Raw genomic sequence first — 23,019 nt, forward strand, 5'->3', positions numbered from 1 at the left:
AGGCTCCTGAAAGCTACCCTAATACAGGCCTTGTGTTGTCGTGAAACAATGGTCCCTTTGTTATCCCTGTCCTGCTAAGTCAGATGACGGGCGGTGAGCAAGGACTTTAATAAACAGCTTCATTCATGGTTGAGGGACAGGTGGAAATTTAGATGATAGGGCGGATCCCCCCCCCCTCAAATCTCTGAGTAATGAAAAGCTCAGGGGAAGGGCTTGAAAAAAAACCATTGAAAGGGTCTTCCATAGAATTATGGAATCAAAGACCTGAGGAGTTTTGGAAGAAGCCAAAAATATCATTTATTAAGACCAATGGTCTCCAACCTTAGCTACTTTAAGCCGGGCGGACTTCAACTCCCAGAATTCCCCAGCCAGCTTTGCTCTCCCTCTGCCAGGCTGGGGAATTCTGGGAGTTGAAGTCTGCCAGGCTTAAAGTTGCCTATAGTGATGGGCAAACCCAACGAAGTTTGGGTTCGGCAAGTTCGGCCAAATTTTATGCAAAATTCGGCCGAACCCGAACCGAACCCAAACTTGAACCCAAACGGGGAATCCCTCCCACGAAGAGATTCCGGGGGCGGAGCTTTGACATCACTGGCAGGTTGCTAAGGATGCCAAGGTGATCACTTCCTGGATTCCATGGAATCCAAGAATTGATCACCTTGGCGTCCTTAGCAACCTGCCAGTGACATCAAAGCTCCGAATGTCGAACACGACCTCAAACTTTGCCCAAAGTTTGAAAAAATTTCGGGTTCATGTTCAGCATATTGAACACCACAAAATTCGGTATGGGCCCAAATTGTGTGGGTTTGGTTCACCCATCACTACCAAAGTTGGAGACCCTTGATTTAGACTAACACTTTGCAGAAAAACCAGTGAAACAATTCTCACAAGGTCTAGCTTCTTCTCTCCAGAGATGGAGGATCCTTAACCTCCATAACTTGATTGTTCCACTGTGGTAGCAGGTTATACTATCAGGAATATGTTTCCTGGAAAGGCAAGCAAGAGAATGGGGGAAACACACAAGGTGTAGCCAGATAGTCCTCAAGTTATTACGTTAATGGAGTCCACCCATTAAGATTGTTAAATCATAATGGTCAGTGAAAAGCTGCAAAACTTTTTACTACCACAGAATGGCCGTGGCTTATTTTGTAGGTGTGGCTTGCTGGCCATGTGACCAGGTGGGAGTTGCTTGATGATCATGTGACTAGGGGGTGGCTTAAAGGTCATGTGACTGGCTTAAAAGTGGCCAACTTGACATCAATCAAGTCAAGGGTTTAGGTTAGGGTTAGGGTCCCTGGTCTCTTCTCGCCTCAAAGAGATATAATTTCCCTATCTATTTACTATTACTAAACATCCAAAGTATACTATTTAATTCTATGTACATATGCCATATGTGTACATACATATTACACACAGGCACACAAAAATATACATTATCTACTATATAAGCACACACACACGCACAGCTCTTCTAAAATTATACACATTCAACCTCATTTACTGTGATAGGAAAAACATACCCAGAGGCCAGAAGGGAAAAAAGGAAAAGAAAAATTCTACTGGTTCTACATACCTGACTGTACCCGTAAGAGTCCATCATTGATAATGGTTGTTAAATGGGTCACTCTGATTTTATATCATTTTTTTTGGTGGCAACCATTAAGCAAATGTTTTAATGATTCTTTAAGGGAGCCTATTGTTTGCTATGTCATGTTTTGCCAAAAACTGGAAGCAACCTTCGTAAAACCACACCTGGACTACGGCAACCAATTTTATTTGGTTTATATACTGCAACCAATTTTAGTCACCATACTACAAAATAATATGTTGAGACTTTGGAAAAAGTCCAGAAAAGAGCAAAATGGGAGGGAAGGTACCGTATTTTTGGAGTTCGCCTCATCCTGTGCTGTGAAAAAAAGGCCTGCTGCCCACCCACAGGTTGCCGATCAGTTTCCGGTCACAATTCAAAGTGTTGGTTATGACCTATAAAGCCCTTCATGGCATCGGACCAGAATATCTCCTGGACCGCCTATTGCCGCATGAACCCCAGCAACCGGTTAGGTCCCACAGAGTTGGCCTTTTCTAGGTCTTGTCGACCAAACAATGTCGTTTGGCGGGTCCCAGGGGAAGAGCCTTCTCTGTGGCGGCCCCAACCTTCTGGAACCAACTCCCTCCAGAGATTAGAATTGCCCCCACCCTCCTTGCCTTTCGTAAACTCCTTAAAACCCACCTCTGCCATCAGGCATGGGGGAATTGAGACATCTCCCCCGGGCCTATACAGTTTATGCATGGTATCTTTGTGTGTATGTTTTTGCTTTTAATAAGGGGTTTTTAGTGACTTTTAAATTATTAGATTTGTTGTACAGTGATCCCCCGATTATCGCGAGGGTTCCGTTCCAAGACCCCTCGCGATAATCGATTTCTCGCGATGTAGTGGTGCGGAAGTAAAAACACCATCTGCGCATGCGCGCCCCTTTTTCCATGGCCGCACATGCGCAGATGGTGGAGTTTGCGTGTGGGCGGCGGGGAAGACCCGGGGAAGACCCAGGGAAGGTTCCTTCGGCCGCCCAACAGCTGATCTGCTCCGCAGCGCGGCAGCAGCGAGGAGCCGAAGATGGGGTTTCCCCGTTGCCTGGGCAACGGGGAACCCCCATCTTCGACTCCTCGCTGCTGCCGCGCTGCGGAGCAGATCAGCTGTTGGGTGGCCGAAGGAACCTTCCCTGGGTCTTCCCGCCGCCCAGGCAAAGGGGAAACCCCAAGATCGCTTGCCGCTTGCCCGTTCACCCGCCCGCCCGGCTGCTCGCTTGCCCGTTCACCCGCCCGCCTGGCTGCTCGCTTGCCCGTTCGCCCGCCCGCCCGGCTGCTTGCTTGCCCGTTCGCCCACCCGCCCGGCTGTTCGCTTGCCGCTCGAGAGCAAGAGGGGGAGAGATAGAGAAAGAGAGAGAAGGAAAGAAAGAGATGAGAGAGGGAGGAAGAGAGTGTGAGAGAGGAAGAAGCAAGATAGAGAAAGAGAGAGAGAAAGAAAGATGAGAAAGGAAGGGAGTGACATCATCGGGTGGAAAAATCGCGATATAGCGTTTCGCAATGATTGAGATCGCGAAACTCGGGGGATCACTGTACATTGTTTTATTGTTGTGAGCCGCCCCGAGTCTGCGGAGAGGAGCGGCATACAAATCTAATAAATAATGATAATGATAATGATAATGATAATGATAATGATAATGATAATGATAATGATAATGATAATGATAATGATAATGATAATGATAATGATAATGATAATGATAATGATAACGATAATGATAATTCATTTCTTCATCCGAAGCACACCACCTTCCAGCCTGACACCACTTCTGAGCAAGTGGGGAAGTGAAATGCAGGAAGGGACACACACAGGGGTGGGCCTGATCCTGAATGGTGGGGAACGTGGTTCCGGTGGCAGCAATGTAGTGCGTAGCCTGTGCAAAAGCATGCAGAGAAGCTGAATTCTGTGCGTGCATGTGCATGCTGCACGCTTGTGCGGAGGGAGGAGTGGGGGCGCACTCCGGGTGTGTTCCGGTAGGACCGGGAATGGTAGCCCGCCCCTGGACATACATGCAAAATGTTGCAATGTGCACCAGTAGCGAAGGTAAGTGGAACCCACCGCTGCACTTGCGCCATGTTACCAAGTGCCTAATATGCAGTCATTACCTTTAGATCAGGATTTTAAGTCCTTTTTTTTTGTATTTATTTATTTATTAGTTTGACTTCTATGCCACCCAATCCCGAAGGACTCAGGGCGGTTTACAACAGTATAAAATACAACAACAGTAAAAAAGAAGTCAGATATAGAATCTGAACTATAAAACCATAATTAAAAGCCATAATAAACTAACCCAACATGCATGGGTGGGCAGCAGGCAGGATGGGGTGGAATGCAGTTCCACTGGCGGAAATGAAGACACGTGTGCAGCTCCAGCTGATTGGCAGCTGTCACTTCCAAATTATTGGTCTCGGCTCTGCTCTCCTATTTTCCCCTGCTGCTGTGTCGGCGCTCCTTGCTTTTTTCCTCTTTCCTCCTTCCTGGCCTTGGACAAGCTTCCCTCTTGAAATTTCGTACCCATTTTGTCACATGCTGTCTTGGCATTATGTCCTCTCCATAAACTGAAACGATTCCGCGTTGAATCGCAGCAGCGTTCATACCCTTAGCATTCAGGTAGCGTATTACAGCATGTTCTTCCTACTTGGAGGGAAATGGAATGAGGATGCTCATCTCTAACCTTCCCCACAACGACGGTCGATGATCTACTGACCACTGGCACTGCTCATTCACTTCTGCTGGCTTCCCACTACACAATAGTAATACCAACTTCCCCCGCGAACATTCCCCATGAGAGCTATGTGCCTTGTAACCTTACTTTCTGGATAATCCTCATGCACTAACAATGAACTCATGCATTTCTCATGGGAAGTCAAATAGAAGCTTGTGTGCAGACTTGAGGTTCCCTTAATTTTTGCAGAACACCAAGTATTTACCTTCTACCGCACGAATCCCAGCGGCCGATAAGGTCCCACAGAGTTGGCCTTGTCCGGGTCCCGTTGACCAAACAATGTCATTTGGTGGGCCCCAGGGGAAGAGCCTTCTCTGTGGCGGCACCGGCCCTCTGGAATCAACTCCCCTCGGAGATTAAAACAGCCCCCACCCTCCTTGTCTTTCGCAAGTTACTCAAGACCCACCTCTATCACCAGGCATGGGAGAATTAAGACATCTCCCCCAGGCTTTCTTATATTTTATGTTTGGTATGTATGTGTTGTATGGTTTTTAAATTGTTGGGGTTTTTTAATGTAATTTTATTATTAGGTTTCTTCCATTGTTATACTGTTTTTATTGTTGTTGTGAGCCACCCCGAGTCTTCGGAGAGGGGCGGCATACAAATCTAATAAATTGAATTGAAATGAATTGAATTGAATTTTAGAGGAGGGAAAGTTTATAATGTGAGGAGGGATATTCAAAAGGCAGCATGCCTCTGGTGGCCCCTTAAATGTGGAAGAAAGAGAAAATGTTCACAGCAAAGTGAGCTGGGGAATTCTGAGAGTCAAAGTCCATCCATCTTAAAAATTGTCAAGTTTGTTCTTCAGAGCAAACTTTGAGATACATGTTTCTACAAACCGTTCCATCCTCCCCAAAAATGTCCTGTAACACACAGACACACACACACACACAAACACACACAGAGTTAATTATTTCTAGTAGGTATAACAGGAAAGAAATTGCTTCTCCAAAACTTTCAAAGGAGAAGACAATGCAAGTGAAGTACTGGTAGGTGTTCAACTTACGACCATAATGGAATCCAAAATTTCCATTGGTTAAGTGAATTTCGTCTCATTTTATGACCTTTATTGCCACAGTTGTTAAGTGAATCTCTGCGGTTAGTAAGTTAATGACAGGGTTGTTAAGTAAAATCTGACTTCCCCGTTGATTTTGCTGGTCAGATGGTCGCAAAAGATGGTCATAAACTTGTGATAAATATGAGTCAGTTGCCAAGCATCCAAATTTTGATTTAAACGACCTCGGAATGGAATGCAGCAATGGTTAAATCTGTGAAAAACTGTCATAGCTTACTTTTTTTAATCCTGTAACTGTGAACGGTCGCTAAATGAACTGTTTTAAGTCGAGGACTACCTCTGAAACCCTATAAAGTACTGAATTTACTCCTCGCTTTGATTATGAGAAGGTGGAAAGACTCATCCAAACATCCCTTCTTTACGCATGGAAATTCTCCCGGCGAGCTATTGCAGTAGACCATTCCAAGCTTATAAAAATCAATCTGTGATGCAGCTCTATAAAGATGGAAGGTCAAACAACTCATCAATAAGAAAGAACCTTAAATTGAGCTTGGACATCCCAAAGTAGTACAAAATATAAGCAAATAAATAGCAGTAACCTTGTCACATATTTCATAATTTTACTGAAGGGAAGACAGGATAGCAATGTAATTTCTTACATTTTAATTTCAAATGTGGTTCACTGTTGTTTCAAACAATTTAAGGGTCCAGCAATTTACATTCCCTAACAAACTAGGGAACGTTCACAACAATACATTATTATAACAATAGTAATTGTTATACACAACAATTATTATTATAACTTTTCATATCAGGTAAGTTTCTTCTTGTGAATGTCACCTTCTATTCATTATTAACTTTGTTTAATCAGCGTGCAAGCAAGAAGACCCTGCCATTCAAGGAAAATCCGTGTTTTCATCTTCTGTTAGGTTTGTGTGTGTGTGTATGTGTGTGTGATTTCTTGCACGATGGAATAAACCAACGGACTTCCTCCACGTTGCCTTGTTCTCAGCAAACCCCTCTTGGAGAATCAGATGGATTTACAAATATATTTAAGGCACCTCTGTTTCAATGCTAGGGGGAAACAAAGAAAGGACAAAGGACAAATCAATGGAGATAAAGAAAATATTTAGACAGAAGAGAATATTTGTTGCAAAGGGTTGAACCAGATTCCTTGGTACTAACTGAGCTTGGTTGTTTTCTTGTAGGTGTTTCATTGTCCAACTGGGTAACATCATCAGTGATAGAAGGGAGTGGGGTTTGCTCTGTTTATATATACAGTGGTACCTCCACCTACAAACGCCTCTACTTATGAACTTTTCTAGAAGAATCGGGTGTTTTTTGCTTCTTCTCAAGAACAATTTTCCACTTACAAACATGAGCCTCCGAAACTGTAACTGGAAAAGGCAGGGAGAAGCCTCTGTGGGGCCTCTCTATGAATCTCCTGGGAGGAAACAGGGCCAGAAAAGGCGGAAAGAAGCCTCCATGGGCCTCTCTAGGTATCTCCTGGGAGGAAACAGGGCCAGAGAAGGCGGGGAGAAGCCTCCATGGGCCTCTCTAGGTATCTCCTGGGAGGAAACAGGGCCAGAAAAGGTAGGGAGAAGCCTCCATGGGGCCTCGCTAGGAATCTCCTGGGAGGAAACAGGGCCAGAAAAGGCGGGGAGAAGCCTCCGTGGGGTCTCTCTAGGAATCTCCTGGGAGGAAACGGGGCCAGAAAAGGTGGGGAGAAGCCTCCGTGGGGTCTCTCTAGGAATCTCCTGGGAGGAAACGGGACCAGAAAAGGTGGGGAGAAGCCTCCGTGGGGCCTCTCTAGGAATCTCCTGGGAGGAAACAGGGCCAGAAAAGGCGGGGAGAAGCCTCCGTGGGGTCTCTCTAGGAATCTCCTGGGAGGAAACGGGACCAGAAAAGGTGGGGAGAAGCCTCCGTGGGGCCTCTCTAGGAATCTCCTGGGAGGAAACAGGGCCAGAAAAGGCGGGGAGAAGCCTCCGTGGGGTCTCTCTAGGAATCTCCTGGGAGGAAACGGGGCCAGAAAAGGCAGGGAGAAGCCTCCGTGGGGCCTCTCTAGGAATCTCCTGGGAGGAAACAGGACCGGAAAAGGTGGGGAGAAGCCTCCGTGGGGACTCTCTAGGAATCTCCTGGGAGGAAAGAGGGCTGGAAAAGGCAGGGAGAAGCCTCTTTGGGCCTCTCTAGAAATCTCCTGGGAGGAAACAGGGCTGGAAAAGGCAGGGAGAAGCCTCTGTGGGGCCTCTCTAGGAATCTCCTGGAAGGAAACAGGGCCTCCACCCTCCCTGTGGTTTCCTCAATCGCACACATTATTTGCTTTTACATTGATTCCTATGGGGAAAAAATGCTTCTTCTTACAAGCTTTTCTACTTAAGTACTTCTGTAAAGCCATGAAGACCTGGCTTTGCTGGTAGGCCTGGGGGCCATGAATTAACAACTATCATGGCCAAATCGTATGAATGATTAGTATGCACGTTGTTGTGATTGCTTAATTTATGGGTTTTTAATTAGGGTTTTATAGTTTTTTAGATCTTAAATTTGACTTATTGTTTTGTACTTACATTGTTGTTGTAAACCGCCCTGAGACCTTCGGGATTGGGTGGCATAGAAGTCGAATTAAATAAATAAATAACAAATAAATAAAAATCCCAAAGAAATAGACCAGCTGGGATGTCTACTTACTCTTAGAATAAGTTGATCTCTTGACCTTTTCACAAATAAATGCTGCATTTTTAAAGAACCATGGATAATTTTCAATACAGTACCTAAAACGTAAACCAACATAAAAAGATTAATAGGATATATTTTGAATTGTGCATTTCTGAATTGAAATCCTTAGCGGATGTCTGTAACTAAAGTAGCAAATATACTTGACTTCCACAAAATGATTTCCAAAATATTGATTTCAAAACTGAGCAATAAGAAATACCAAATTTTAAGGACTTCTCCAAATCAATTCTTATCCCAGGGTTACTGAAACCACAGTTTCAATGCTTTGTTAAGATATTCATGAATTGAGAGAGCCAATGGTAACAAGGTCAGCCAATGAATAGGCATAGCAACTAAGTCAGCCAATGGGAGCTAAACACATCTGAGTCTGTGCAGAGAATCGAAACTGAAGCTAGAATGCTCAGCATGATTCAGCCCACTCTACTCTCCAGTTGACTCTGAACTGCTGAAATGAAACTAACTGTTCCTCCTGCCTGTGTGTTTGCTTATAACTGCTTGAAGAGAATCTACATTGGTATTGTATATATCAGTGTTGGTGAAATTTCGAATGCCAAAATGTGAGCACACATACATATGTTCTAAGTCAAAATAAGAAAACAGAACAATTGTTAAAAATATATGGAGCATTGTGAAAGAGTGCAAATTTCCATGGTACCAGATTTTCAAACCATCAAAAATAGAACAATTGGTAATCGGGAACTCCGGTATATCAGCCAGTCATATGAGGTCTGTTATGCAGTATTTCTCACATACTGTGGCCAGATATTACCAATTTAGTCAACGTTTTAACCTGCTGTACATAACAACCTACACAACAATACCGGTTAGGAATTAGTTTAAAGAATACTGTATTATTGAAAGGGAACCATGGATTTAGGATTGCCTTTACAACTATGAAGAGAATTGGAATTGAAATGCTTTGTAGACAGTATTTGGGCTGATAATGTACAAGATAGAAAGTCAGAATTTGTTATGTTAGTAAACATACTAATTGGAAATCTAGAAAACCGTCTTTAGTTGCCATTTCCACAGTTGCAGCACAATCCATAGTATCATCAGCACTGTCTTTAGAGATGACATGGTATATGAGGTCAGTAAGGGGTGTATATAAGTGCACTAGTGTGCCTTTTGTCTCCTGTCCAATTGCCTTTCCTTTATCTCATATATCATATTTTTTTCCCTTTCATATCTCTTCTCCTCTATTTTATATTTGTCTTTAAATATATTACCTCATGTCTATTCTCTTCTATATGTATTGTGTATTGGACAAAATAAATAAATAAAATAAATAAATAATAAATACAGGGGGGATTGCTGCACACGTAGGAATGCCAGCCACCAGAAGAGTAGATCCTTGGTGCACATGCGCGTACCAGGAAGCTGAACTTCTGATTTCCGGCATACACATGTGTGACAATGACATGGTCTTCCGATTTCTGGTGTGCACACCAGGGAGTTGCTCTTCCGGTTTCCGGAACTCTTGTGCGCATGAAGACGAACTGGTCAGCACACATGCATGCCGGAACCCAGAAAAGCAGTGGACGACAGCTGGCATGCCTGGAGAGATGGCTTTGTGTGCCACTTCTAGCATGCATGCATTCTAGCATGGCGAACCTATGGCACAGATGCCACAGGTGGCAGATGGAGCCATATCAGCTGGCACGCGAGCTGTTACCCTAGTTCAGTTACAATGTGCATGTGCATGCCGGCCAGCTGATTTTCTGCTCAAAAGAGGCTCTGAGAGAGCATTTTTGGCTTCCAGGGAGTCTCCAGAGGGATGGAGGAGGTCATTTTTGCCATCCCCAAGCTGCAGAGAAGCCTCTGGAGCCTGAGGAGAGAATGAAAAATGGGCCTACTGGGTCCATCAGAGGTTAGGAAATGGCTGGTTTCAGGCCTCCAGAGGGCCTCCAGGGTGGGCGGGGGAGGCCATTTTCACTGTCCCCATACATTAAATTATGGGTTGAGGCACTCGTGCATGTATGACACTACACATATACATGCTTTCGGATGCATTCGCCATCACTGCCATAGGTTCACCATCAAGGGGATGTTGACTGCTTTTTAATGTAGTGCAATTTTAGATTATCCCAGCAACCAGAGTTGGCCTTCTCTGGGTCCTGTCGACTAAACAATGTCGTTTGGCGGGACCCAGGGGAAGAGCCTTCTCTGTGGCGGCCCCGACCCTATGGAACCAACTCCCCCCAGATATCAGAGTTGCCCCCACCCTCCTTGCCTTTCGTAAGCTCTTAAAAACCCACCTCTGTCGTCAGGCATGGGGGAATTGAAATATTCCCTTCCCCATGGCTTATAAAATGTATGTATGGTATGACTGTATGTATGACTGATTTCTTAAATTGGGGTTTTTAAAAAATTTTAATATTAGATTTGTTTACCTTGTCTTTTTACTGTTGTTAGCCGCCCCGAGTCTGCGGAGAGGGGCGGCATACAAATCTAATAAATAAATAAATAAAATTATAGTTTTAACTATTAGATTTGTATACGTATTGTTTTCTGAACTTCAGGTCTTCGGAGAGGGGCAGCTTACAACAACAATAACAACAACAACAACAACAACAACAACAACAATAATAATAATAATAATTTAATGATGATGATGATGATAATAATAATAATAATAATAATAATAATAATAATAATAATGTATATCCTATGCCTGTGTGTGCTTTCTGGATTTAAATTTTCAGCAACAAACACTGATACTTTTCCTTTGCTTTTAATCCCCCAATAGAGTTCATTGGAACAAAAGCTCATTTTATTTTTCCTGTATTCTCTCCGAGGCCTTATTATTTCTCCTATTCTATTGCTTCCGAGATGAAAACCAATATGGTAATTCTTGCTAAGGTCACGATAAATGTATTGGGTGATAAATTCAGAAACAAGGAACACTGGATTTAGAAATTTAGTTGTTTTGCAGTCTCCGAAAATACAAAAAGAAAGAAAAAGTCCAGGAAGAAAATAACCAATGGGATCATTAATCTTACAGCTCCCTGCAACATAATTTAGTTATTTTTCTACCAGGCTAAAATTCAGCTATATACTCAAAGGGAAAATAAGGAGACAACAGCCATCAACGGTTGCTTCTTTTCTATAAATTTATCTCACAAAAGAACTAAGGTATCTGATTGTTGCACAGGGAATATGGCTGAAAAAATTGTAAAACAGGTAAGGGAGAAAATAGTATCTTTAATCACATATCTTTTGAATATACAGTATGGGAAACGTGTTGAGAATTCACAAATATTTCTATTATTTATTTATTATTTGGATCTCTAGGCTGCCCTTCTCTGAAGGCTCCATCTATCCTGATATCCAGTATTGTGTACCTGGATGGGGGGGGACGGTGCATCAGTAGCGGAAATGGAGCTGTGAACACAGCTCCAAGCAGGGGTGGGTAGCAGGCAGGATGGGGTGGAATGCAGTTCCACTGGCGGAAATGAAGATATGTGCGCAGTTCCAGCTGATCGGTGGCTGCCACTTCCTGGATTACTGGTCTCGGCTCGGCTCTCCTTTTTTTCCCCTGCTGCTGCTGCTGCGCTCCTTGCTTTTTTCCTCTTTCCTCCTTCCTGGCCTCGGACAAGCTTCCTTCTCTCCTGCCTGGCTCCCCTCCACCCTCACATGGCCACCTCCCATCTGAGGTGCAAGCAGAAGACGTGGGTGGAAGCGGGACTGGCAGCATTTATTCTTCTGGCAGCCCCCGTTCACCTAGCTACCCAGCCTGAGGTGGGGGGGGACCCCAGAAGTAGAGTGCAGGAAACGCAAAGCAAATTGTCACCCCAACGAGCGACACTGGTAAGGTTGTAAGTCGAGGACTTAACAGTTCACTTGAACGATGATGATTGTTCAAGCCATTCCCACCTGATCACATGGCCGGCAAGCCACTCCTACCCAGTCACATGACCATTAAGCCACACCCACAAAATAAGCCACACTCTCAGTGTGGCAGTAAAAATTTTGGCTGCCCATTACTGGCTCTAGGTGACCAGCGGGCAGGTGCATGTATCGGAGTGTGATTTGGCTTCTGCATATGCTCAGGAAAGAAAATCTCATGAGAGGACATGGAAACGCATGATATTTTGGTAGATTTCTTTGCTTCCATGCATGTGTGGAAACAAAAAAAGTCACCAAAATCTCATGTGGCTGTGTATCTTCTTGTGAGATTTGCTTCCTGCGTATGTGCAGAAGCCAAATCTCGCTCCGATATGTGCACCTACCCACTGGTCACTTGGAGCTGCACGCGCATCAGCACTGGTAAAAGCAGTAAGTTAGTACCCCTATCAGAGCTGCATTTGCCGAGACTACCTAGCCTGTTGTGGTTCCGTCTGAGGCCCCTCCGGGAACGGCTGACCTTCTGTCGGTTTCCAGCTCAGAGGGAGAGGCTGAGGAACAGGAGGTGCAGACAGACGAGGAGGAGGAATCCCAGGCTGAAGAAGAGGGAGGACAGCCAGAGTCCCACCAGGGGGAGCTCTCCCCAGCAAGCAGCCTGGATTCCTTAGAGGAAAGTGCACAAGCCATAATTGATCTGCGACAACGAAGAGCTACTCAGAGACGGAATCAATTGGCTAAATACTTTCAGCATTAAAGTGGCAACAGCTGGGTTTGGGTGTGGTGCTCTTGGGAAAGGCTAAAAGGCAGACCCACCCTTCCTGGCTTGTGGAGTTTTATCTTTGAGAGTCGTGGGACCTGACTGTGAACTTTGGCGTCTTGGAATCCTGGTTTATGCCTTTGACTATTGAAACCTTGGGGGGGGGGGGGTGCCAGCAAGAAGCTTGCTGTATTGTCTGGACATCAGGACCCTGCTGTACCGTATTATATCCTGTCTGTTGGGAAGAACAGGTTTTCCTCTGTGCTTATTTTTTCCAGTTATAAAATACTTTTGGCTTTTACCAGAGTGTCTGGCTGTTTTTTCCAGTTGGTGTTGAGGTCTGGGGGAACCCAGACAGAACATAGCCCAAGCAGCAAACCAACCCACAGTCTTCAATGAGACACAGCAGCAGTAGGAAGTCTTGGAAAATATATATTTACTTCTTATTTACACTACTGTTTTCTACTTTAGTATACATACATTACACTAGTATCTCACTACAACTATCTTAGTTACAATAACTCACAGGAACCAACAGATCAATACAACAATACAGCATCTTCAGAGTACACTTCACACAGAGCAGAATAAGATATCAGAGAGCGAGCGAGCAGCAGAGAACAAATATTTATATAGCATATTTAAATACTTTTCACCTGATGAGGTTGCTGCTTGCTTAATTGCCTCAGAATGACTCAGCATTCTCTACGTAGGCCTTCCTCCTGCATTGAGATATTACTTCAGGATATGCTTAATCCTGACAACGCCCACTTCTGATATCCTGTTTTCATATATCATCCACCCATTACTGAAGTGACCATAAGTCTGACTTCATTGATCCAGTTTGGAACACCATGGTTGGGGAATTCTAGAAGGTGTTAGAAATTTCCTGATGATTCAGGGTGAGACCATGCAAGAGAAGATGTTGCCCAATGGTGATAGCCAAAGCTGGATGCTCCAAAAGGACACGTTTTGTGGAAATCTCATCAAAGCTTGACAGGAAAAGATGGGGAAGTACAAATAACTAGACCAGGCCACTAACCGACAGAAATAAACCTTTAAATATGACTTATACCAAAAATAACAAATACTATATTAATAACCAGTTGACCACATGACAATATATATCACCCCTGCTTTTATCTATAAGTATATATTACTCTAAATAATTGTATCTTACTGTACAAAAACTGTGACTATACAAGAATTCACCAATAGCGTAAATCTATTCGGAAACAGTTCGCTTAAATACGTGAGTCAACGGAAACAGTTGACCAATAATATATCTCTCTCTTTCTTTTCTCTTTCTTTTTCTATCTTTCCCTTTCTTTCTTTCTTTCTTTCTTTCCTTTCCTTTCCTCTTCTTTTCCCCTTTCTTTATTATGTACAAATCACACTTAGGCTTATGCAATAAATTATAACAAATATATTTAATGATTTAGAATCTATATAGAAAAAAGAACAGTAAACTGCTGAAATGTAAGCCTAAAAACTTCAACCAGTGTGAAGCATGTTTGTCAAGTTTGTTTATTTTAATTGTTCAATAAAGTCTAAAAATAAAAAATAAAAATAAACAAAACATAAATAAATAAATTTTAAACATTTTTTTTTTTAAAAGATGGGGAAGTATTTATTTATTTATTAGATTTGTATACCGCCCCTCTACGAAGACTCGGAGCGGCTCACAACAACAAAATACAGTACAAATCTAATTACTGAAAACAGTTTAAAATCCATCAATGTAAAAACAATCATACATCCCAAACAAATCATACATAGTATGATAGTAGAGCTTAGGAGAGACTAAAAACCCAGAAACTAACATGAGGGATTGGCTTTCTTCTAAAAAGTATGGAGAGTGTATCTATCTCTCAACTCTTCACCAAGACAAAGTTCCTGTGTGAGACCCAACTTTTGCCAGACCCATCCTCGAATACAGCTCATGTGTTTGGAACCCATATCGCATATCAGACATTAACACCCTTGAAAATGTCCAAAGATACTTCACCAGAAGAGCCCTTCACTCCTCCACTCGAAATAGAATACCCTACGAGACTAGACTTTCAATCCTGGGCCTAGAAAGTTTAGAACTAAGACGCCTTAAACAAGATCTAAGTATTGCCCACAAGATCATATGCTGCAACGTCCTGCCTGTCGGTGACTACTTCAGCTTCAACCACAACAACACAAGAGCACACAACAGATTTAAACTTAACTGAGTAACCGAGTTGTCAAAGCATGGAACTCATTACCGGACTCCATAGTGTCATCCCCAAACCCCCAACACTTTACCCTTAGATTATCTACGGTTGTCCTATCCAGATTCCTAAGAGGTCAGTAAGGGGCGAGTACAAGTGCACTAGAGTGCCTTCCGTCCCCTGTCCTATTGCTCCCCTATATCTCATATACCTTTCTTCTATTCCTATATCTCTTCTTCTATTCTTTCATTGATATGTTCTATTCCTATATCTTCTCTTTTATTCTTTCTTAGATATATTTTACTATGAGTATCTCCTCTATAACCTTCATCATGTATTTTACTATGTGTATATAGATATATACCCACTAAAACCCTCATTGTATATTGGACAAAATAAATAAATATATCTGCACAACTTGTAAGATCTAGAATACTGACTAAGAACATAGACAATGAGACAACATTAAAATTTACCTCATAGCATGATCCCTTGAGTAACTCCGGTCTCTGGTACAGAAGCACCGTTGATAAAACTTGCACAACTCCATCACGCAAGGATTCAGCTTTTGAACCGTGAGGGGTGGCACAGTCACAAAATTGCCTTTTTTGATGACCTGTGTGCATTCTAGAGAAAAAAAAGGATGTAACTCCCAAAGTAATCCTTGGGATTGACGTTTTTACTACTATGGAATAAGAGATTTGTTGGCACATCTGAGTACTTTTATTTAAAGAAAGAATGAGTTTTCGCACAGACTAAATCAACGTTCTGGGGTTTTGTTTTAAATGGCCGACACCACTTTTCATTCCGAGAGCTCAACATTTTATGTAACATCTAAGTGAAGATTTCTGAGGCTAAGTTGTGAAATTACTCCATCATGGTCTCTGTGAGATCTCAGTAAAGAAATATGATTTCTTCATTCATTCCAAACAATTTTAAATATTTTAAAAATAGTCATTTATGGCAGCGGTTGTTCTTTAGAAGGACTTTCCTCATAATGTATATTTAGTTCAACACCCTTTCCTCTTAAGTTTAAGTAATAAGTCCCCTTTAAAAGCCTGGGGTTTCCTCCCAAAATAACAACCATGAAGATTCCCAGTTGCCATTTCTATTATCTGAGGGCACAGATAAACCCCTCAAGTGGGCTCAACGACTCTCAGAAATAAGACTAATGACCAGAAGACTGCAAGGAATATATATTCCATTCTCCACCCTTCAGTCAGAACTGAGGAAGCATCTTCGATGAGAAGCAAAACATCTTCAAGGAAAATCCAGTTGCATTGGTTGCCGATCAGTTTCCGGTCACAATTCAAAGTGTTGGTTATGACCTATAAAGCCCTTCATGGCATCGGGCCAGAATATCTCCGGGACCGCCTTCTGCCGCACGAATCTCAGCGACCGGTTAGGTCCCACAGAGTTGGCCTTCTCCGGGTCCCGTTGACTAAGAAATGTCGTCTGGCAGGACCCAGGGGAAGAGCCTTTTCTATGGTGGCTCTGACCCTCTGGAACCAGCTCCCCCCAGAGATTAGGATTGCCCCCACCCTCCTTGCCTTTCGGAAACTCCTTAAAACCCACCTCTGTCGTCAGGCATGGGGGAATTGAAACATCTCCCCCTTGCCCATGTAGTTCTGTGTATGATTCGACTGTGTGCTTGTTTTTTATATATTGGGGTTCTTTTGGATTATTTAACTTAAAACTGTAATTTAGATTGCTAAATATTAGATTTGTTACTATGTTTTGTTTACCATTGTTGTGAGCCGCCCCGAGTCTACGGAAAGGGGCGGCAAATAAATCCAATAAATCTAATCTAATCTTTTGCAGAAGCACCTTTGGAACACTCAAATTAATGTACAACAGTTGACAGCCCTAATTCTCATCAGATTTCTAAGCTAACCAGTCTTTCTCAAACATAATAGTTTCTTGATGATTGAGACCTTCAATAACCCAAATAATGTTTCCTTAAACTTAGAAGGAACCAGGACTTTACTCCAACCTCCAATCTTCTCCCTCTCTGCTCTCGGAAGTTGAACTTTATCGAAAGTTGTTGTGGTTAGCTCTGGCCCTGCTCCTACCCCAAGGACTGTGGATGTGGGGGAGACATCCACATGCTGCAGGCCTGTTTCCCCCCCCTCCCGATGGAATCTGCTGATGAAGGCTCCTCTGACCAAGAAGACATGAGTGACAGGGAGGAGGAGAGTGGGGCAGACAGCTCAGAAGGAGATCAATTATCTAGCTCCTCCTTGGATTCAGAACAAGAGTTAATGATACAGCCACGCATGTGGAGAGCGATGCATAGGCAACAACAACTGAGAGATTATTATCAAAGAAAATGAGGCCACCTGTGGTTGGGTGGGGCTGTGGTAATTAGTGAATAAATAGCAGCCTGTGGGTTTGGCCATTGTGGAGGATTATCTGATCATTGTGTTTCGTGACAGCTTTACTGACTTCGACCTTTTGTGTGCTGATTTTTCCCCGCTTTGAAACTAAACCAGAGCAAAGTGTGTTTCACTTTGTGAAAGAAGAAGAACTGTAAATTGCCTCACAGCTGCAAGATAAGTATATCATAAGTATCATAGAACTGATAAGGGACTTGTACAAATTACCAGTTTGTTTGGAGACGAGTGCTCTTTGCTATACCAAAAGAGGGCTTGGTTTAAGTGAATTTTCATTATAAAGAACATTGTTTTGAATTTTCAAACGTGTGTGTGTCTGAAATTTGTACCTGTGAATTTTTGGGAGGATTCTACCAGAGAGCCCGACAGAACAAAAGTCAACTTTTTTTTCCTCTTGAGCTGGGAGATTGGATTCCCTTGGGAATCCTGCTTAGCATTCTTCATGACTTTGAACGGGTTACCTGATCAGGCAGAGGTGGGGATGTGTCCCCCAAGTAATGAACGGCTGACGACGTATGCCTGACTTGTCAGAAGCGGCCATGAAATTAATAAAAAATGGCATCTAATTACAGCAGGAGAAGGAAACTAGATTCAAGACAAAGAATCACATACAATACTTGACGAGCTGTCAAGGGAAGGGGTTAGAAAGATCTCAGGTCTCCCTCAGAACCAACAGTGTCACTCCTTGGATGAATTTACCTCAGACTTGTTGCAAAAATTGAAACAGGGAGTAAACTGAGCTCTGAGGAGTAAACCAGAAGCAGAAACTATTCCTTATTTTAATTTTAACTGAGCAACATATCAAAGTGAGCATAAGAATATAAATACAAAATAAAAAGGCTTTACATAAAGCCGAAAGAAACCGTTGGTTCCGAGCATCGTAAAATAACAAATGAGATATAAGAAATAGCTGACAACGGGAAGGGAGGGTTGTTATATGTTTCTATGCTTCTTTATCTGTTTATTTCTGTCTCTATTGTTGTCTGTGCAAGATGTCCGTCTGATTTCAGACAATGTACAATACAAGATATATATAGAGATGTGTATATAGATATATACCCACTAAAACTGTCATTGTGTAAAATAAATAAAATAAATAAATAAGATTAATGTAGATAAGTATGGAACAGATGCTGAAGACTACGTACTGTTTTTTTAAATGTATATACTGTATTTTCAATAAAATCTTTTCTATTAAAAAAAACAAAGTGAGCATTGGAAATGATGTTTTTGAATGCAAGCTACAGGCAGGAAGGCAAAACCAAAATTTAGACTTGAAGCCTTTGAAGCAAACAGATATCTACAACATTCACTTGCAAATGTCCTGAAACATTCAGTAATACAAGCAGTTTATTGCATTTTTTAAAAATCCAAATACAATTTGCCTTTGTAGGTATTCCTCGACTTATAACCATTCGTTTAGCGACCGTTTGAAGTTACAACAGCACTGAAAAAAGTGAGGTATGACCATTTCCACACTTACAACCATTCCATTGCAGCATCCTAAGGGTCACTTGTTTAAAATTCAGAGGCTTGGCAACTGATTCGTATTTATGACCTTTACCATATCCAGGGGTCATGTTGATCACCTTTTGTGACTACCACCCGACAAGCAAAGTCAATGAGAAGCTGGATTCACTCACCAGCTGTTCAACCAGCTTAACAACTGCATTGATTCATTTAACAGATATGGCAAGCAAGGTCATAAAATGGGGCAAAACTCACTTAACAGCGGACTTGTTTAGCCACAGAAATATTATGGTCCTACATAATAATAATAATAACAACAGAGTTGGAAGGGATCTTGGAGGTCTTCTAGTCCAACCCCCCTGCTTAGGCAGGAAACCCTATACTACTTCAGACAGACGGTTATCCAACATCTTCTTAAAAACTTCCAGTGTTGGAGCATTCCCAACTTCTGGAGGCAAGTTGTTCCACTGATTAATTGTTCTACCTGTCAGGAAATTTCTCCTTAGTTCTAAGTTGCTTCTTTCCTTGTTTAGTTTCCACCCATTGCTTCTTGCCCTACCCTCAGAACAGGTTGGCTCCTTCTTCTTTGTGGCAACATTGAGGACTATCTGTAGCTCTTACAATACCTGTGACCAGAGCTGAAATGCTCATGGTTTGCTCATGCCTGTCAGTCTTCGGAGAGCCGGTTTTGAAGGAAGCAATTTGGGTTCTTTTACCCTCTGAGTATGCGCAAAGCATTCTGTGCATGTGCAGAGGGTAAAAGAATCCAAATGGCGGCATCTGGGTGGGTGGGTGGAGTCTCATGCTGCCTTCACAACCGGCTCTCTGATGACTGACAGGCATGAGGAACAGGGAACATTTCACCCCTGCATGTGATGTACATTTGGAAGGACAGTCGCTCATGAAACGATGGCAAAAACACAGATTTCCTTGGTTTTAATACGTTTAGTGTAATATTGAGTGTAAATCCTTTGTTTGTTTGTTTATTTTATTTTATTTTATTTTATTTATTTATTTTTTATTTTTTTATTTATTTTTTAATTTTATTTATTTATTATTTATTTACTTACTTACTTACTTACTTACTTACTTACTTACTTACTTACTTACTTACTTACTTATTTATTGGATTTGTATGGCGCCCTTCTCCAAAGACTCGGGGCGGCTAACAACAATAAAGAAGACAATGTAAACAAATCTAATATTAAAAATAATCTAAAAAACCCCAATTTAAAGAACCAATCATACATACAAGCATACCATGTATAAATTCTATAAGCCTAGGGGGAAGGGAAAAATTTCAATTCCCCCATGCCTGACGACAGAGGTGGGTTTTAAGGAGCTTGCGAAAGGCATGGAGGGTGGGGGCAACTCTGATATCTGTGGGGAGCTGTTTCCAGAGGGTCGGGGCCACCACAGAGAAGGCTCTTCTCCTCGGTCCCGCCAAATGACATTGTTTAGTCGACGGGACCCGGAGAAGGCCAACTCTGTGGGACCTAACCGGTCGCTGGGATTCGTGCGGCAGAAGGCGGTCCTGGAGATATTTTGGTCCGATGCCATGAAGGGCTTTATAGGTCATAACCAACACTTTGAATTGTGACTGGAAATTGATCGGCAACCAAGACATATTGCAGAGTGTTGGTGTTACATTGGCATGCCTTGGGAAGCCCATGATTGCTCTTGCAGCTTTGTATTAGACTGTTATCTTTTCAAGAGAGGATTTGGGTTTGGTCCAATGATGGGCTGCTACCAGTTCACCCCGGTTTGGCCGAATCCATAGCGGTAGCATATCTCCGGGACCGCCTTCTGCTGCACGAATCCCAGCAACCAGTTAGGTCCCACAGAGTGGGCCTTCTCCGGGTCCCATCAACTAAACAATGTCGTTTGGCGAGACCCAGGGGAAGAGCCTTCTCTATGGTGGCCCCAGCCCTCTGGAACCAACTCCCCCCAGAGATTAGAATTGCCCCCACCCTCCTCGCCTTTCGTAAGCTTCTTAAAACCCACCTCTGCCGTCAGGTATGGGGGAATTGAGATTCTTTCCCCCTTAGGCCTTTACAATTTATGCATGATATGTTTTGTTGTATGTTTGGTTTTATAATAAGGGTTTTTAATTGTTTTACTATTGGATTGTCACATGTTGTTTTATCACTGTTGTTAGCCGCCCCGAGTCCACGGAGAGGGGCGGCATACAAATCCAATAAATAAATAAATAAATGAATGAATGAATGAATGAATCAATCAATCAATCAATCAATCAATCAACAAACAAACAAACAAACAAACAAACAAACAAACAAACAAATAAATTATCTGTGCTAGTATGTCTCTGTGCAACCTTGTGCAAAACCGTCAACATACACGCAGCAGAGTTATAGCAGTGGTCTAATTATGTGGGCTATCCAGTAAAAGACACAGACTTAGTATTTAACAAAGTATTATTTACATATATACAACACAAAGTAGCAAAAGATAACAAACCGCACACAGCTAAGAATATCTCAAAGTAAACTCCCCCCCTTAAGGAAATGGCCTCTTATGGCCCAACCAGCCAAAGCTCTTAAAGACATATTACATCTTTACAGCCACAGACTACCATTGGTAGTTTACTACATGGCAACCCCAAAACAGGTGAGTAACATGTACTAACAATCCGTGCATCTCTAAACTGATAGCAAAGGTAAGCAAAACCCATTACTGGTTTGGTCACAGTAAAAAAACTGAAGCCTACAAAGGAGGAAATTTCTCGTAGGACCTTCAACATCTCTTCAACATATAAATATGGCTAGTTTAATGAAAAGAAGGACCAAGGGAGACATGACAGCAGTGTTCCAGTATCTCAGGGGTTGTGACAAAGAAGGACTCAACCTATTCTCCAAAGCACCTGAGGGTAGAACAAGAAACAATGAGTGGAAAATAATCAAGGAGAGAAGCAACTTAGAACTAAGGAGACATTTCCTGACAGTTACAACACTTAATCAGTGGAACAGCTTGCCTCCAGAAGTTGTGAATGCTCCAATACTGGAAGTTTTTAAGAAGATGTTGGATAACCATGTGTCTGAAGTAGTGTAGGGTTTCCTGCCTGAGAAGGGGTTGGACTAGAAGACCTCCAAGGTCCTTTCCAACACTGTTGTTGTTGTTTTGTGATTATTATGTTTGTTATGTTTGTTATGTTTGTTATGATTATCTCTTCAATCCTGTAGAAGAATCTCTCCGGGCAAAAGACAGAAATAGACATCTTTATCCTGAAAGTGAAGAGATGCCGGGCTCCCAAAACCACTCCATTTTCTGTCACATTTTTGAACCAAAGCCAAGCAGAAAAAAATATATACGGTATATCATTTCCTCATAACTTCACGGGTGAGACGTTCAGGTGTGGCGGTGCCGCTTCCAGGGACAATGACCTTATTCTTTTTCCAACTCTCCATCCCTCATTGCCTGTTTAAAATTAAAAAGTCATGTGCCAGCAATGAGCAAGTTATATGCTTCGGTGGAAGAAAGCCAAAATGAACAAGGAAATCGCTGAGAAGAAAATGTATACCTGCTACCCAGTCCAAGCATCAACAGGAGACTGCTCAGTTCTTGCTTTCATCTCTGAGATTTGACCAGTCTTTTGGTTTCATTGGACGTCTCAGAGAAACATCTTCAAAAGCCAGAAGTTTTCCCTCTAGTTTTCTGTTATCCCCTGACCATCTCCATGTGGTCAACCCATGAGTCTACGGAGAGGAGCGGCATACAAATCCAATAAATTATTATTATTATTATTATTATTCCTTGTAGTTGGCCTTTGGGATGAGGCTACTTTTTCTCAGTGCTCTTCATTCCTATATGTATGTCTTCATTCTTACTTTGAAACAAGAATACTTTATTTTTGGAGTATAAGACGCACCGGGGTGTAAGACTCATCTTACTTTTGGGGGATGAAAATAGGAGAAAGAATCTGCTTACCAGGTATTCATCTGGCTAGCATTCTTAGTCTGGTCAGCTTCAGCACATTATTTTATCCCCTGGTTAGAGCTTTAAAAAACCTTATTCAGAGAAAGTAACAACGAAAGAGCTTGCAAGCCAGTAAGAGCTGGGAAAATCATTAGCACCTGATTAGGTCTGGAAAGAAACATTTGGAAAAAGTTAGAGCAATGAAAAAAACCTGCAAAGACTTAGGGCTTGGGCAACATTCTTTGCAAAGAGTAACGATGAAAGAGCTTGCAAGCGGGTAAGAGCTGGGAACATCATTCACACCTGGTTAGGGCTGGAAAGAAATATTCAGAGCAAGAAGAGCAATTAAAAAAACTACAAAGACAGG

General features: G+C 42.4%; 1 protein-coding gene across 1 annotated transcript in view; it reads right to left on the reverse strand.

Moving 5' to 3' along the window:
* The window catches only part of OC90 (otoconin 90), an 84,078-nt gene that overhangs the window by 52,620 nt on the left and 8,439 nt on the right, over nt 1-23,019 (reverse strand). Inside the window, exons 3-4 of the mRNA XM_070748650.1 lie at nt 15,333-15,483; nt 8,008-8,090 (exon numbers count right to left, since the gene is read on the reverse strand). Coding sequence (XP_070604751.1) covers nt 8,008-8,090; nt 15,333-15,483 — 234 coding nt within the window. The remainder of the gene's footprint in view (nt 1-8,007; nt 8,091-15,332; nt 15,484-23,019) is intronic.

This window comes from Erythrolamprus reginae, chromosome 3, assembly GCF_031021105.1.
Source record: "Erythrolamprus reginae isolate rEryReg1 chromosome 3, rEryReg1.hap1, whole genome shotgun sequence".
In the NCBI taxonomy this organism is placed as follows: domain Eukaryota; kingdom Metazoa; phylum Chordata; class Lepidosauria; order Squamata; family Dipsadidae; genus Erythrolamprus; species Erythrolamprus reginae.